The sequence below is a fragment of the Sparus aurata genome, chromosome 18 (genome assembly GCF_900880675.1).
Source record: "Sparus aurata chromosome 18, fSpaAur1.1, whole genome shotgun sequence".
NCBI classification, from domain to species: Eukaryota; Metazoa; Chordata; class Actinopteri; order Spariformes; family Sparidae; genus Sparus; species Sparus aurata.
In genome coordinates, this window is record NC_044204.1 from 29,036,624 (window position 1) to 29,050,649 (window position 14,026).

The following is a 14,026-nucleotide window of genomic DNA, read 5'->3' on the forward strand; positions in this document are numbered from 1 at the left end:
CCTAACCTTGTGTGAAACCCAGTCCTCTCAGCTACACTGCAGCTGACTCAGTGCTTTGACCTTCCTGTAATGGATCAGGGAAAAGAGACAGTTACTCTCAAAAGGCAACAAATAGTCAAAAAAAATGAAACGTTTCTTCATTCGGCCACACGGTGGAGATAAAGTCCAACTTTGGCATTTGTGTGCTGTGACAGAAACTTCCTCTTTATTCAGCTCTCTTTTTTTTTCAATCACTTTTTAAATTGCATTCAGTGGTCTAACATATTGTTGACCAAGCAAAAACACTGACCGATTGCACATATTCTCTAAAACAGGAAATCATTTGCATTTGAACATCAATAAGCAGCACACATACTACATCTGCAGATTGCTTCCTCCAATTTTAACACGCCCTTTAAAGTCATTCATTTCCGTGAAGAGTCAAGTCACCGCAGCACAACAGCACAACATCAACATTGTGTGTTGACAGAGCTGTGACCAGGTTATTTGAGCTAGCTGAGTGGTTTCAGTGTTAATGTAAACATTTACACAGGTAGCCTACAGTATCATCGTCAAAGATAACAGCAACTTCAGCTGCAGGATGAATCCAACTAACCTCTGGCCTGATGGTGTATGAATGTGTGTGTGTGTTTCTTATCCTGTTGGGGAACAACTTATCAATCGAGCTTCAAGGGTTACTTCCTGATGAGACGTCACTGCGACGCACATTGCGCGACACATTTACTAGAACCATTTCAACATTTTCTTTTTAAAGAGGATACTTCCTCAGAAGTTTTGACTATGAGGGCATTGAGAGCTTAATTTCATCAGGATGAACAGGATGTGATTAACCTTAAAGCTCAATAGGTCCAAATAGTTGCCTTAGTAACAGGTGCTGAGCTGTCCATCAGCTGATATCACACTGTTGAACTGTGAAAAGATCCCAAAAGCCGCACTTGAGTAAAAGCAGCAATGCCGTGTTAAAATATTACAATTAGTACTTGACTTAAAGGCTTAAAGTATCTGATATTAAATGTACTTGTGTATCAAAAGTACAAGTAAAAGCAATCATACATATATTTACACATTATCAATGATCAGATCTGATATTCTGCATTTTTCTGATTGTCAGAGTCAGTGCTTCTTTTATTCTATTCTGGATCAAATTCATTAATTCAAAAATGGGGCTACTTTAGCCTCTGATTAAGTGTTAAATCTGCAAAACAAAAACAAAAACTACCGACGTAGTTGTCACATAAACCGACATAACACACACTCAGCACACACCATGTATCACACATACACACCCTGCTACTCTGCACACGGCCTTCTTCTTCTTTTCCTGTAAATACTTTTGCCTTCTGTCTTTGTCGCTTATTTATATCTAATTCTTGCTTGTAATATGTCTATATATTTTTTTCTATTTAAATTTAAGTCTGTTATTCTCTTGTTCAGTTTATTTTCATATTCAAATTTTATTTTCTGGTTGCACTGGTTTTCTTTTTTGCACAGTCGACAGAGTGGTTGCAATTTCATTTCACTGCTGCTGTACTCGTATAATTGCATGTGATAAATCCACTTTTGAATCTGGATGAGGGGAAGTTTAAAGAACCATGAACTGTAAATACTCAAGTACAAACTGGACTTAAGTACAACTGACCAACATTAACCTGACTGGAGAATGAATTAAAGTGGATTCTTACCGACTAAAGAAAGATAAGTTTCCGTTTAACATAAACCACAAACCACACAATGTACCAGATCAGCTCAGTGAATCACTATCAGTGTCATCGAGAGCAAGAACAACATCTGAAAGTTGTGCATAGGAAATGTCCACATTACACATCCTCTCTTGCCTCACTCGGTTCTCCAGAGTGACCACATTTCATGCAAACCTGGTGCCTTATGCAAAATGACTTCTGAGGTCACTCGTGCTTTGGCGTGCACAAATACAAATTAGCTTCTGAGAACCACAGCAGTGTCGGATGTCCATTTGTGACCCACATGCTCTAAAGCGTGTAATCCGGCCCTGTTTCAATGTCACATTGCATGCATTGCGTTTAAGGTTAAAAGTAAAGACGTTAGCTATTCCTTCCATGCACGATTTCCTTGGTTATGGAATTTATGATTCATAACGACATAAATCTGAATTCCCACGTCGTTTTTCACCCCCACAGTATGACCTATGAGGACACTTACCAAAAGCTATTATGTGAGCTGCTTCCTGCACAAATTGAAGCAAATTGAAGCAAAGAAATGCAGAATAAGATGAAACCAGTGGGCTTGTCCCACTGGTTTCATCTTATTCTGCATTTCTTTGCTTCAATCAGTGGGCTTGTCCCACTGGTTTCATCTTATTCTGCATTTCTTTGCTTCAATTTGTGCCACAAAAGCCCATATTTTCCCTCCATCTGCACATCATACATGATGACACCAGCGGCCAAAACACTAATACAGGTGTTTTTTTTCTTGTCCTTGAACCAAATGAATCCAAAATCAGAATCAAAACTTTTTGCTCTCCCAAACTTCACATGGTATTTTTTCTGCAAGAATACAGCTAGAGGCAAGAAGCCGGACCCTTGAGGCAAAGGTAGGCACGGCCCCACTTCAACATTATGCATTATGCAGAGGCCCCCGATTGTTTTCAAAACAAAAGGATCCTCTCGCATTAATTTAAAGGCGCACACACATGGGTTGGCACCGAGCTGGGTTAGACCGTACGTTTTAGAGCCAGAGAGCAGTCTAAGGTCCCTGGGCGAGCGCCAACAAAACAAAAGCTGATGCGACATTTGATGTTAGAGCTCATAAATCAACATAATCTTTTCAAAGTCCCAAAACTCATTTCCATAAACCTCCATGATGTCTTTAACCCCACTTGTAAGGGTTTACTTTTACGCAGTGCTTGCATATTGGGTCTATCGATTTTTTTTCTTATTGTTATTTACCTTTTTCTGCAACTTTGCCTTCAAAACATCTCTATGAAGATGCAAACTTCAGCTGTTCAACCCGAGAGCTCATTATTTTGTATACATTCAGTGTGACATTAACACCTATTTTTGACCTACTCTTATGTATATAACAGTTTATTAAAGGTTTATTTCACCTATAATTGTTCTGCATTGTTGACCTCATTGAACAATATATCTGTTTCTGTCTTTATTTCCATATGAACTATGTGTAACAATGCGTGCGACTTAAAATCGGTGTAAGAGTCCTTGTATGTGTGCATGCACTTGGCCAAAAAAGATGATTTTGGTGTTAGTGTATTTGCAGGCGTTTAAGTTTAGTTTATTTGAAAACAGGGACAGTGCACATTAATAACATTACTGTAAATGCGCCAGAATTAGCCAAGAGGCTATTTTTCATCTGTTTAAAAAAGTAGACGGGCTTCCAGTTTACAGACCACTCAAAGCACTTTACAACACTTGTCATATTTACCCATTCACACACACTTTAATACACTGATGGCTGAGGCCGCCATGCAAGGTGCAAATTGGGTAAATTACAGTTGCTCCTTCTGAAATAGAAACATCATACTCCAAATAATTTATAAGAAAAGCTTTAAAGGAATAAAAACAAGTATAAAATACATAAAAATAATAAAATAGTTGCCCTAAAAGTATGATATGTACATCATAGTGTAGCATGTATTTGCACACAAAGATTCTTGGCCAAAGCTCATTCTGACATCAGTGTGCATATCTATATCGGTATCAATATATCCATATCCATATCGATATCTTTATATCTCCATATTCATGTATCTATATACTGTATATATATACACACACATACACATACACACACACACACACACACACACACACACACACACACACACACACATACGAGGCAGATATCAGCAGATATTGAGTAATATTGCAATAAGTAATAATTGAGACATAAGAGCATTGCACAGAACATTTTTAAATAAAGGTGGGTCGAATTATTGGGCTCTGAAAAGGTTTATTTAATTTATTGCACTGTAGAGGGACCATGTACAATATTAAACATAAAGGTTGTCATTTGCTAATTTACATCTGCTGTCCCTTGGCAGGTCATAAAGTTGAAATATTGTGGAAATTGTACTATTAGGAATTACTGTTATCATTATCATTGTCAGATTATCAATATATCTATCTATATATATATATATATATATATATATATATATATATATATATATCTCTATCTCTCTTTCTCTCTCTCTCTTTCTCTCTCTCTCTCTCTCTCTCTCTCTATATATATATATGACATATGCATAACAAAGACAATGTATAAAGGCTATTTTACAGTCTTATGTACAAACATCATCTAAACAGACCTGCTAATTTAGTAGGAAGTACATGTTGGGGAATAATTCTAGTAACATTTCCACTGGCTACAGTCTGTTTGTATATCAATTTAATATATTTTTACATAAGTTATTCATAAAGGATTAGCTGTTGTGGCCTATATTTTTTTTTCTTCCAGCAACAGCTGCATTAGAGTGGTGCTGAGATATTTGTATAATATCCACCTTAAGCTTATTATCCATCATTGTATTATGAGAGACTGGCTGTCACTGAGGGAAATCCACAGCAAGAAACTCATACGAGGCTTCTACTCACTGCTCAGTGATCCCTGGAGTGTAATCACACACTGTCACCTCTCTCATGCTAATCTCCTCCAACAGAACATGCAGGAAAACAGGACAACCTCCAATTCTGAAAAAAAAACTCTTCCAGACTACATTACCCAGAATTCAGTTTGAGCGCAAGTCGCCGCACCTTCGCCGGGTGGAGCTTGTGAACGTGGGAACGTTTGTGGGTTGCTGCGGGGTTTGCTGGAGTAAAAAAAAAAAAAAAAAAAAAAATTGTTTGACAGGGAGGTGAGGCGACCCGTGCAGAGGAGACTGGAGAAGGGAAGGGAAGTTCTTTCAGTGTGTCAGTGGCAGTTTCCGAGTCAACGTGGGGGCAGAACCGAGAGCGACAAATGATTTGTACGAGTCCAAGCAACAGGGCACGGAGCGAAATGTCAGGGACTGTCTCAGCCTTGAGCAGAGGGAAGCGCGACTAGTACACCGCAACGCGGAAAATATTCAGGGGGGTGAGAATGCGAATGGTGCGAAGATACCGAAATCAAACAAAATGGAAACGATGTAGCGTCGCTGCGGCATTTCATATAGCTAGAACTAACGTTAGAGTAGAGAACAGATAGCTAAAGGAGCTAGCAGGTAAACTAACATACATGTGAAGTTATCCCCCCCGGAGAAGCTGAAGCAGAGCCCGGAGGCGTCTGTTGAATCAGAAGAGTTCATCGGTGTTGCCAAAAATCCAAGAAGATAAACACGAAGATGCTACGGAGAAGACTCAACCGTTTGGTATGTACGCCTGGCATCACCACCAGCACCAGCACCAACACCACACACAGAATCGTTAGCTTATGACACCCCGCTGCTCCTGCTAACGTTTTTTAACCGCCGTGATTCTGCCGTTGAAACAACGCAAGCTGGCATTTTCAGTACATTTTCCTGTTGCCATTTTTTCTTCTCCCCTTGTAAAACGCGTGAGAAAGTGCCCCCCCCCCTAGCTTACAACTAACTGTTACTTCAAACTGCCTGACAACACCACACAGCTGTGGTCTCACTTCATGTCTGCTGGAAGTCCGACCAGTTTTGCTAGCCGCTAGTTCTAGGCAAGTTCTCTCCAACCAGGAAGTCACGACAGATGTGAGTTGATGGTGTTAGCGAGAGTCGGAGCCATTAAATGACACTTTTTTTTCTTTCCGCCATGTACAGTCATCACCTCCTTACCAGAGGCGTTTCATCAAACATGGAGGGAAAAACTGTCTCTCACCTATGTGTGGAAAACACCATCTAACTGCCTCAGGGGGAGATGGGCTGCTGTTCTCTGGGGGTCCCTGATGCTAAAAATATTCACACTATTTAAAGGCACAAAGACCTGCACCAAGATATATGTGTCTCTCCCTGTGTAACCTTCAGCACCGATTTATTCATTGACAGAAAATCAATCAGCAACAAAATATACAGCCAGATAAGCCAAAATGCAACATATATCACTAGGTATAGTTCATAAGATTTGAGAATTTGCATTTTCTTGTGTCTTTATTTCCTTTTAAAAGGAATAAATTTAGATGTTGGACTATTTCTTGGACAAAATAAGACATCTGAAAACTCCCAGGACCTGTGATGGATATTGTCTACTCTATTTTAACAGATACATGAATGATAATAGTCCTTACGCAGCCCTCCTGTGGATGCATGATAGTTGCTTCTGATTACGCTCGCCCTTCTATGCTCTAATAGGGCTGCAACTATCATTTCCGTGATTAATTAATTAATTAATTAATTAATCAATCAATCAGCGAGTGTATGAAACGTCTAAAATTGTGTAAAATGCCCATCACAAGTTCCCAGAGCTCAAAGTGAAATCTTCTGTCCAAAACTTGACTCTTCATTTACTATCATCAGCAAATTCTTACATTTAATCAGCTCGAAACGGTACGTGTTTTTACATTTCTGGCTTGAAAAATGACTTAAACAACTATTGATTGTCAAAATAGTCGGTTAAACTATTTCCTCTCGCTCAGCTCATCCATACCCCCTTGCTCTAATGTTTCTTTGTATTCAGCTACTGGATTTGGTTCAATTTTTAAAAAGTTGGTATTCTGCCAACCTGAACTGCTTTGACATCATATTTCACGATTGGTCAATTTAATGCTTACCCTTTTAAAGTCCATCCATTGGTTTCACTGCCCCTCTAATACATTAATCAGTCATGAGTGGGCTAGTTGAAAGTGGAGTAACAGTCCGCAAGGCCGGGTTTATAAATGCTAACCCGCCTTTACTGCCTCTTTATCATCCTCTTATGCACCAGTAACCTGTTGTCACCAGTGGGTTGAATCCCCCACAGGCTATGTGAGCAGTATAGATACCGACAGTGAATAAGGGGAAGCAATATAATAATTATAGTGCCTGACCCTCCTCCTGGCCCCTCTCAAAGTGTTGCCAGGTCAGCTGATTTTCCTGCTTCTGGAGAAGATTGCTCCTGTAATTTCTCTTCAGTGTGAGCTGTAAATAATATTTTGTGCAGAGCAGCCAGCCACACTGTCATTGATGCACCCAGTGCCGTTATCTCAGGCTCTGGCTCCTTGCCTCCTGATTCACACCACCCTCCACTTGCCTACAGGAGGTACACGTGCATCATGAAGAGCGAGAAAAGATAGTGGAGGAGGGGGGTCTCACTTGACTCTTCCACTGTGGTGCACTGTGCCACTAAACCCGGAGTGTGTCTTTGGAAAATCATTAAAGATGGCTGTGGGAGCGAGTGGGGCTGGGCTTTTCATCAGAGGGGGGACGCTCCAGAGGTTGTAATGCTCTGACAGGAATGCAAAATCACACAGCTGCCTTTGATGTTCGCTCAAGCTCTTGAAGGCAGCAGTATGATCTGTGAGAGGTGGAGCCTGGCGGAAATGTGATAGTATTCATTGTGGGAGCCCCTGCTGCCTCGACTGCAAGGAGAACAGCACCAACACATGACAACACCATCACCCAGGCAGCACCTTACTATCTTTTTTTTTTTTGCACCATGGTAACTCGTAGGCATCCTCCTACTCACTAGCTTGGGTGAAATCATGCATGTGAAGTCCCTGATTTATATTTTGACTCTGTTATAATGCTGGAGCAAACACTCTTCCTGCTCAGGAGCGGAGTTAAGTCCGTGCAAGGTTGGAAGCTCGACAGGTGCTCATACCCTGTGCACAAAGGCAGGAAATGGTGATGCTGACAGAAAACAGTAAACGCTTTGTGTTTGGATTATGCAAAAATAGAACTAATAGAACAATCAGTCATTTACTCGAATAATTCCTTTTTAGGCAAAATTGCCAAACACTCTCTACTTCTATCGTCTTAATTGTGAGGATTTGCTTCTTTTTATGTAACAGTAAACTGAAATCGGTGGACTTAATTTTCCAAAATTTTGCATACATAAAGATTTATTGAGAAAATAATTGTCAGATTCATTGATGATAAAAAACATAATCGTTAGCGGCTGGCCACATAAAGAAATAATAAGTACTTCAAGCATAATCTGTAGCCCTCAGGATGAACGGCAGACAGTGGAACCAATTTGACATCATGTGATCTACACTGGCCCGAACAGACTTACATTGTCGAAGAATCAGTTGTGAAACGGTGGATAAAGTTTTTTGAGCATCAGATCCGGCTCAGTCTCTAGAGTTCTGGTCTGATTTACCGGATGTCAAATGTTGGAGTATGTCGTTTGGCGTCTATTCCCCCCCTCCACTTTGTGCGTGTACTGTTTTCCAAACCTCGCCCATTGCTACGTGAAACAACAACAACCTCGGAGCTAGCAAACTACACCCTGAAACTGGCAAGTTACTCTAGACACCTGTTTGCTAACAGCACGGGCAGAAACATTCTAGCAGTTGTTAACATTAACTTTTGCCCCTTTGATGCCAGGGATCACCTCCCCCATATGCAAAATAAGTTTCCCTTGACACTATTTTGCAGGAACCGCCACTGCAAACTCATTTAAATGCCGCACAAGACGACTGAGATTGGAGAGATTAAAAACATGAAAACAAGCTAGAGCGTTTTTTTTCCGCCTATGACAGAATGAGAATTTGTGCAGCCAGACTGTGCATAAGGCTTGTGGACAAAGGCTATGTACAACTACTAGTGTGCACACTCCATGGGGCCCACAGTGTGAGAGCTATGCGGATCTTCTTCTAATTTTATACACGGGTGTTAAACTTTTCTGTCTTCATGTGCAACTGAGCGATTTTAACAGGAATTAATACTTCTCGAGCTGTATCCAGTTCTCATTATATGCACATGGTAATATGTCTTAAAACTTACACATACGTATAAACGTAATGTTAACTCGACTGTCTTATGGTTGTAAATTAATGTTTACTGTGTTACGTTGAGGTAAATTTTTATTTAGCGTCAGACACATTCAAGAAGGCTTGCGTGTTAATGGCAGCCTCCTGGGGTTCTTTAGGCATAAGCTGTAGATGCTTGAATAATGTTGTGTCTTTAGTCTCAGTAGAATGTTAAAATATGTCACAGTGTACTCTAATCAAATCATTGTGAGGAGATTCCTGCCTACAGATTTTCATTTTGATTCATAAGCACTCCAGTGATGTCATGGCATCTGCACAATTCATTTCCGTAATGTAGAACGTCTCCTTTGAGGTTGTGAGTGTTTTTCTTGTGGCCTGATGCAGCTTTGAAGTGCAAGTGTGCTCAGGGTGCAGCACCACTGTGGTCCCCCTCTTTCTCAGTAGGGCTTCCCTCTTCACCCTTCTGCCTTCCCTCTCCCTGTCTCCTCACTCTTCCTGCTGCAAGCCGATAGACCTCGGCCTGCCATTCTCAGATCAGTCTCTACTTGTCTGTGACCCGGGCAGTAGTCAGCAGACCCTCACCTGGCAGGAGGTGTTGTTGTGTGTGAATGATTGCACATGAAATGCATTTGGAAGCCCCAGGGCTCTGTAAACCTGTTTCTCGGGTCAGCTTAGAGCACCAGCAGGTCTGAGATGTATACACAGACTCTCAGAACAGACACGCACACCGACTATGAACACCTGCACATTAAGGTGATTTTGTGTGAACATCTTTTGCCAACTTAAATACACAAGGTTAAATATATTTTTTAAAGTCTTTTTATCTGCCATCAGTCTTCCCAGGGGAAGCTAATGTTCTGCTCAGCTATAAAAGAGGATTTTTTCTAACCTGCTGCAGTACAATACAGTACTTCCATCTGACCTGCACGTGTTAGGAAAATGAGTCTAATTTCAAGCATTATAAGCATTTAGTTACGCCAAATGTAGCTTATGCTTTTCCCCCCCTTGCTGTATTTTGATGTTGCTGCATTATCTACTGTGCTTCAGAATTCTCCAAATGTATTTGCTATTTTGCATTCAGGTCAGCAATGTTTTCACGTCTGTGAGCCGCTAGGAGCACCTGTTGGGAACATATGAGGGGCTTTTTTATTAAATGATGAGACACAGGTGTCCTCGGAGAGAGGCGTCACTTTTGGGATTAGGGTAAGAGTGCATCTGAAGGCCACAGTCCATACAAGGCATGCAGGGCCATTTGATTTATCGGCTCTGTTTGATTAGGAGAGATGTGTATTGATTAGAGCCGTGCTCAGCGTTGCCGCCATTAGTCTTGCCCCGCGAACTGGCTGGCGAACAGAATTGCTTATTCTGAGTTCTTTCTCTTCCTCGCTTCCTCTCTCTTTCCGTCTGGTCTCCTGCATTCTGCCCAGTAATGGAAACCCAGCCAAAGGAGCTCATCTGCAACACACAGCAGGATAATAAATATATTTAGTGTGCGGAGGGAGGGAGGCAGTGTGAGGGAATAAACAGCGGGCTGTGGGATAGCGGGCTGATGAAATAGAGTGGGGGAGTACGGAAAGCCCTGCGTGACTCAAACCCAAGAAGCTGGAGTGAAAGCAGGGGGGTGGACCTGTAGCCTCTTTGCACCTCTCCATCTCTTTCTCCCCCTAATGGACGGACTCTTTCAGGCTTCCTGTAGTGGTTAACATAGGAGTGGGCGGGTCGCGTTGGATACAAGGGGGCGGTGGATGGCTTTTTGTGGCAATTTTCCACTTTTCCTTTTAAAAGCTAGGTTGAATTCTCAGTTTGTACCTCTAAATAATTCAGGTTGCTTCATTTATTTTGAATTCTCCTCACATCGCTCCTCCCTTGCCTGACCCACGTATCCTCGCCAGGCTAGCGGCGCTCAAAATGCATCCTCATCATCCATATATGTATAAAGGCTCATCGAGAGATTTTCTGTGCCATGCTCCAGCTCTAGCATTACCCAGAGAGCATTCGCAGTGAGATGTGGAGAGAATGCTGAGATGTGTGCGGGGATGATTTTTTATTTATTTTTGTCTGTGTCTCACTCTCTGTCTGAGCACGGCGAGAGAAGTAGAAAGGCAGCATCTGTGATGTTTTTTCGTCATCCCAGTTTTTCATTGTCACCTGAAATGATAGCGCTCTCTCTGTCTCGGAGAGAAGAGGAATGAGGTCCATGTGAGGATTTAGCGAGCGCCAGAAGACGTGTGAACATGCCCCCACCGACATATTTGCTCGCGTGAACACCTAGGTTAAGCAACAGCCTACAATTATTATCTCCACGGAAAACTCCAAGGGAGGCAGGCGCTATTTCTCAGTCACAGGGAGAAAAATGAGTCTTTTAAAAGTGGTCACAGTTCAGTGGGAGGAAACGCTTGGTGAGAAAATCCAACCTCGAATCAACCATGCCCTCTGAGCGGGGGGGAAGGAAAGAGCCACATTGATTTTTGTCATTAGTCTCATTGCCCTCCTATACAATCTCTAAGGATAATTAATTGAATAGCAATTACAGCCTTTGTGGTAGGGTACATTATTAAAGATAATGTCATCAGTAGGGCTGTAGCTGAGATGGAGATTTTTAAAGCCTGTCAGCATTAGGAGGTCCGTAATGCCTTTTTGTTGGTATTGCATGGCTCTCTGCCAAACATGCTGGTGGGAATGAAAGCCGTTGTAGTGCAGTTAAGTTAAGTCATAGGCTACATAGAAAAAAGCAGCTGGATCAAGCGCCTTCATCCAAGTAGCTGAATCTGGTGATTTGTCGCACACACGGATACAGAAACAGAGTACAGAGAGTGTGTGCACTTGGCTGGAAAAACCATACTCCATTTATGGCTACACTACTTTAAATTCTCTTTAATTATAGATTAATGTGTGACTAGGCTGCTGCAGGAAAACGTGCTCCGTTGTCCTGGTCTTAAAAGTGTGGAGGTTGTCTCCGTAAGAGCCCTATTCTGTTTTGTCATTCCCTCCGAGACTTAGCTGAGCTAAATTGTCGAGAGGATGGTAGTTATAAGAACAAAGTTCAGCCCTAACCCTAAGTAGAAGGTGGAGTAACATGTAATCTAAAAACCGAAAGAAAGCCTCAGTAAATGAATGCTTTCAGACTGTAAACCATGTTAAAAGATAACTTGGCGAGTGAATGTAAAACTTGCTCCCCGGGTTGTTGTGCCAAGTTTAGGCTTTGTCCTTGTCTTCTATGTAGTCTGTTTCTGTTTTGAGGAACAGCATGTCTCAAAACCACAAATGACCACAGACCTTTGTCAGCATGGTGTGACTTGATGCATTTCCTGTAGAGATGTCTATTTTTTTGTTTGCCCTTTTTTTTTTTTGATGACCTTCTGCCATGTGAAACAATAGCTGAGATAGACTGTCTACAGGTCTTCCTGCAAGTGATTTGCGTAGCTTGTACTGTGCTGTAGCTTTAGTGAAGGCCTTTTTATGTCATGGCCACCTGTTATCTAGTCATAAGATGTTCATGTTTTTTGGCATTTTATCGTTGTCAGTAGACGATGGATGTTACAATATCTGTCTGTGGCTTTTTGAGGCAACCAAATGATTGAGGAAGCAGCTCCCAGTGCGAGGTCTAGATGAGTTTCCCCTCCTCCCCATTGTCGAGGGACACAGTGTAATGTAGGCCAGTACCAGCCTGTGGTACAGTACACTCTGTGTCTTGAACAGCTGCAGGGATGCTAGTGGAACAATGAGCCTTTGCCTATCCACAACAGCTCCTTAGGATCAGCCCTCAGTTCAAGTTGGACTATTATTACCCTGTGGGGCTATTCATCACTGTGGCAGCGGACAGCAGAGATTGTGGCCTCTGATATGGGGTCTGTAGACTATGTCAAGTGTTGGTGAATCCGTGATGGAGGTAACTTCTGTTATAGATTCGATTCCTTGATTTGGTAGCCTCAAAGTATAGATAATCCCTGTAGGCAGCGAGCCCAAAAGAACTACATATTTTATGGCATTTCTGCTTTATTATGATGGTGATAACTGAAGAGAGAAAGGAAAGGCAGGGGAGAGAGAGGGTGTTCCATGCTGGAATTGAACCCAGGCTGCTGCGGTAAGGACTCAGCCATGATACGTGGTATGTGGTCTATCAGATGAGCTGCTCGGGCGACCCCAGAAACTATTTAATTATAGATGTACTGGTGAGAGTGTGCTCTGACCTGTTAATTGTATTTCTTAGATATTTGACAATGTAGATAAATAGAGCAGGGATCCACACTAACTTTTTTTAACTAACTTAACCGTAATTTCCCAGCTTGAGATCAATAAAGTATATCTATCTATCTATATTTTAAAAGTGGCTGCAGTCACCGTTTGGTTGCCTAATATATTGAAACGTCACAGAATTTGAATGATTTGCAGCCTCCACCTCGGTATGCAGTTGAGCTGCCGGCTCATGTTGGTTTAAGCTCCAGTGTTTGTAAAGCCCTGTGGTTCTGCGGTATGTGCTACCTTGATCGAGTGAACTTGATGTGCCAGTTATCGAGGTGTATGTTGTACAAGCTTTGCAGTATAATTTCCCATCCATCTTCTTCGCCTCCCAAGAATTCACTTTTTTTTATTCAGGTTCATGGTTCTGTTTAAGTTGAATCATTTTGCATATTTATATATATATATATTGTTTTACTTTTCGGTCCATTTCCAAACAGCTTAATTTCCTTGTCATTGTCTTTTAAACAGATATTGTGGTGTTGCAACTGTAACAAGAATATTGAACTATCACTAATGCAAAACATTTATTTTGGGGTACATATTTTCCTGTTTGCTGTTCTGTTTTTTGTGTTAAAAGCGGTTACCACTCATTGCAACCAAAGGCCGAGAAATGGTTGCCAACTTCTCAAAATGGTTACCAACGGCAACCTTGCAACAGTTACTGGAAGACTGTGAAGAGTAAGGCCATGGTAACACATTCACAAAATCAACAGTGGTGATTATTTGTTCAATGCGTGCACAAATAAAACATTCACATCTGGTGGTGAAGCAAATGCGCATCTTGGCTTCCTGTGCAGTTCAGCTTTGGTGAACTTTTACCAGCCGAGTTGCACGACAAGTTGCAGCAAAGACATCGTCGTAGGTGCCCCCTAAAATTCATTGATATTAAGCGCCATTGTAGTCATTCTCTTGCGTTTGCGTATGTCTTACCCTAGAA

General features: G+C 41.6%; 1 protein-coding gene across 10 annotated transcripts in view; it reads left to right on the forward strand.

Moving 5' to 3' along the window:
- Positions 1 to 4,781: 4,781 nt before the first annotated feature.
- atp11c (ATPase phospholipid transporting 11C (ATP11C blood group)) overlaps positions 4,782 to 14,026 on the forward strand; it is a 47,529-nt gene continuing 38,284 nt past the window's right edge. For 8 of the 10 annotated variants that reach the window (XR_003981434.1, XM_030396224.1, XM_030396219.1 and 5 more), the window contains exon 1: positions 12,566 to 12,736. Coding sequence is in view for 9 of the 10 variants with exons in the window: in XM_030396224.1 (XP_030252084.1) it covers positions 12,707 to 12,736 (30 nt within the window). In the remaining variant the exon portion in view is untranslated. Of the gene's footprint in view, positions 5,342 to 12,565; positions 12,737 to 14,026 lie in introns of those variants that run through there. The other 2 variants (XM_030396221.1, XM_030396227.1) reach the window with 2 other exon arrangements.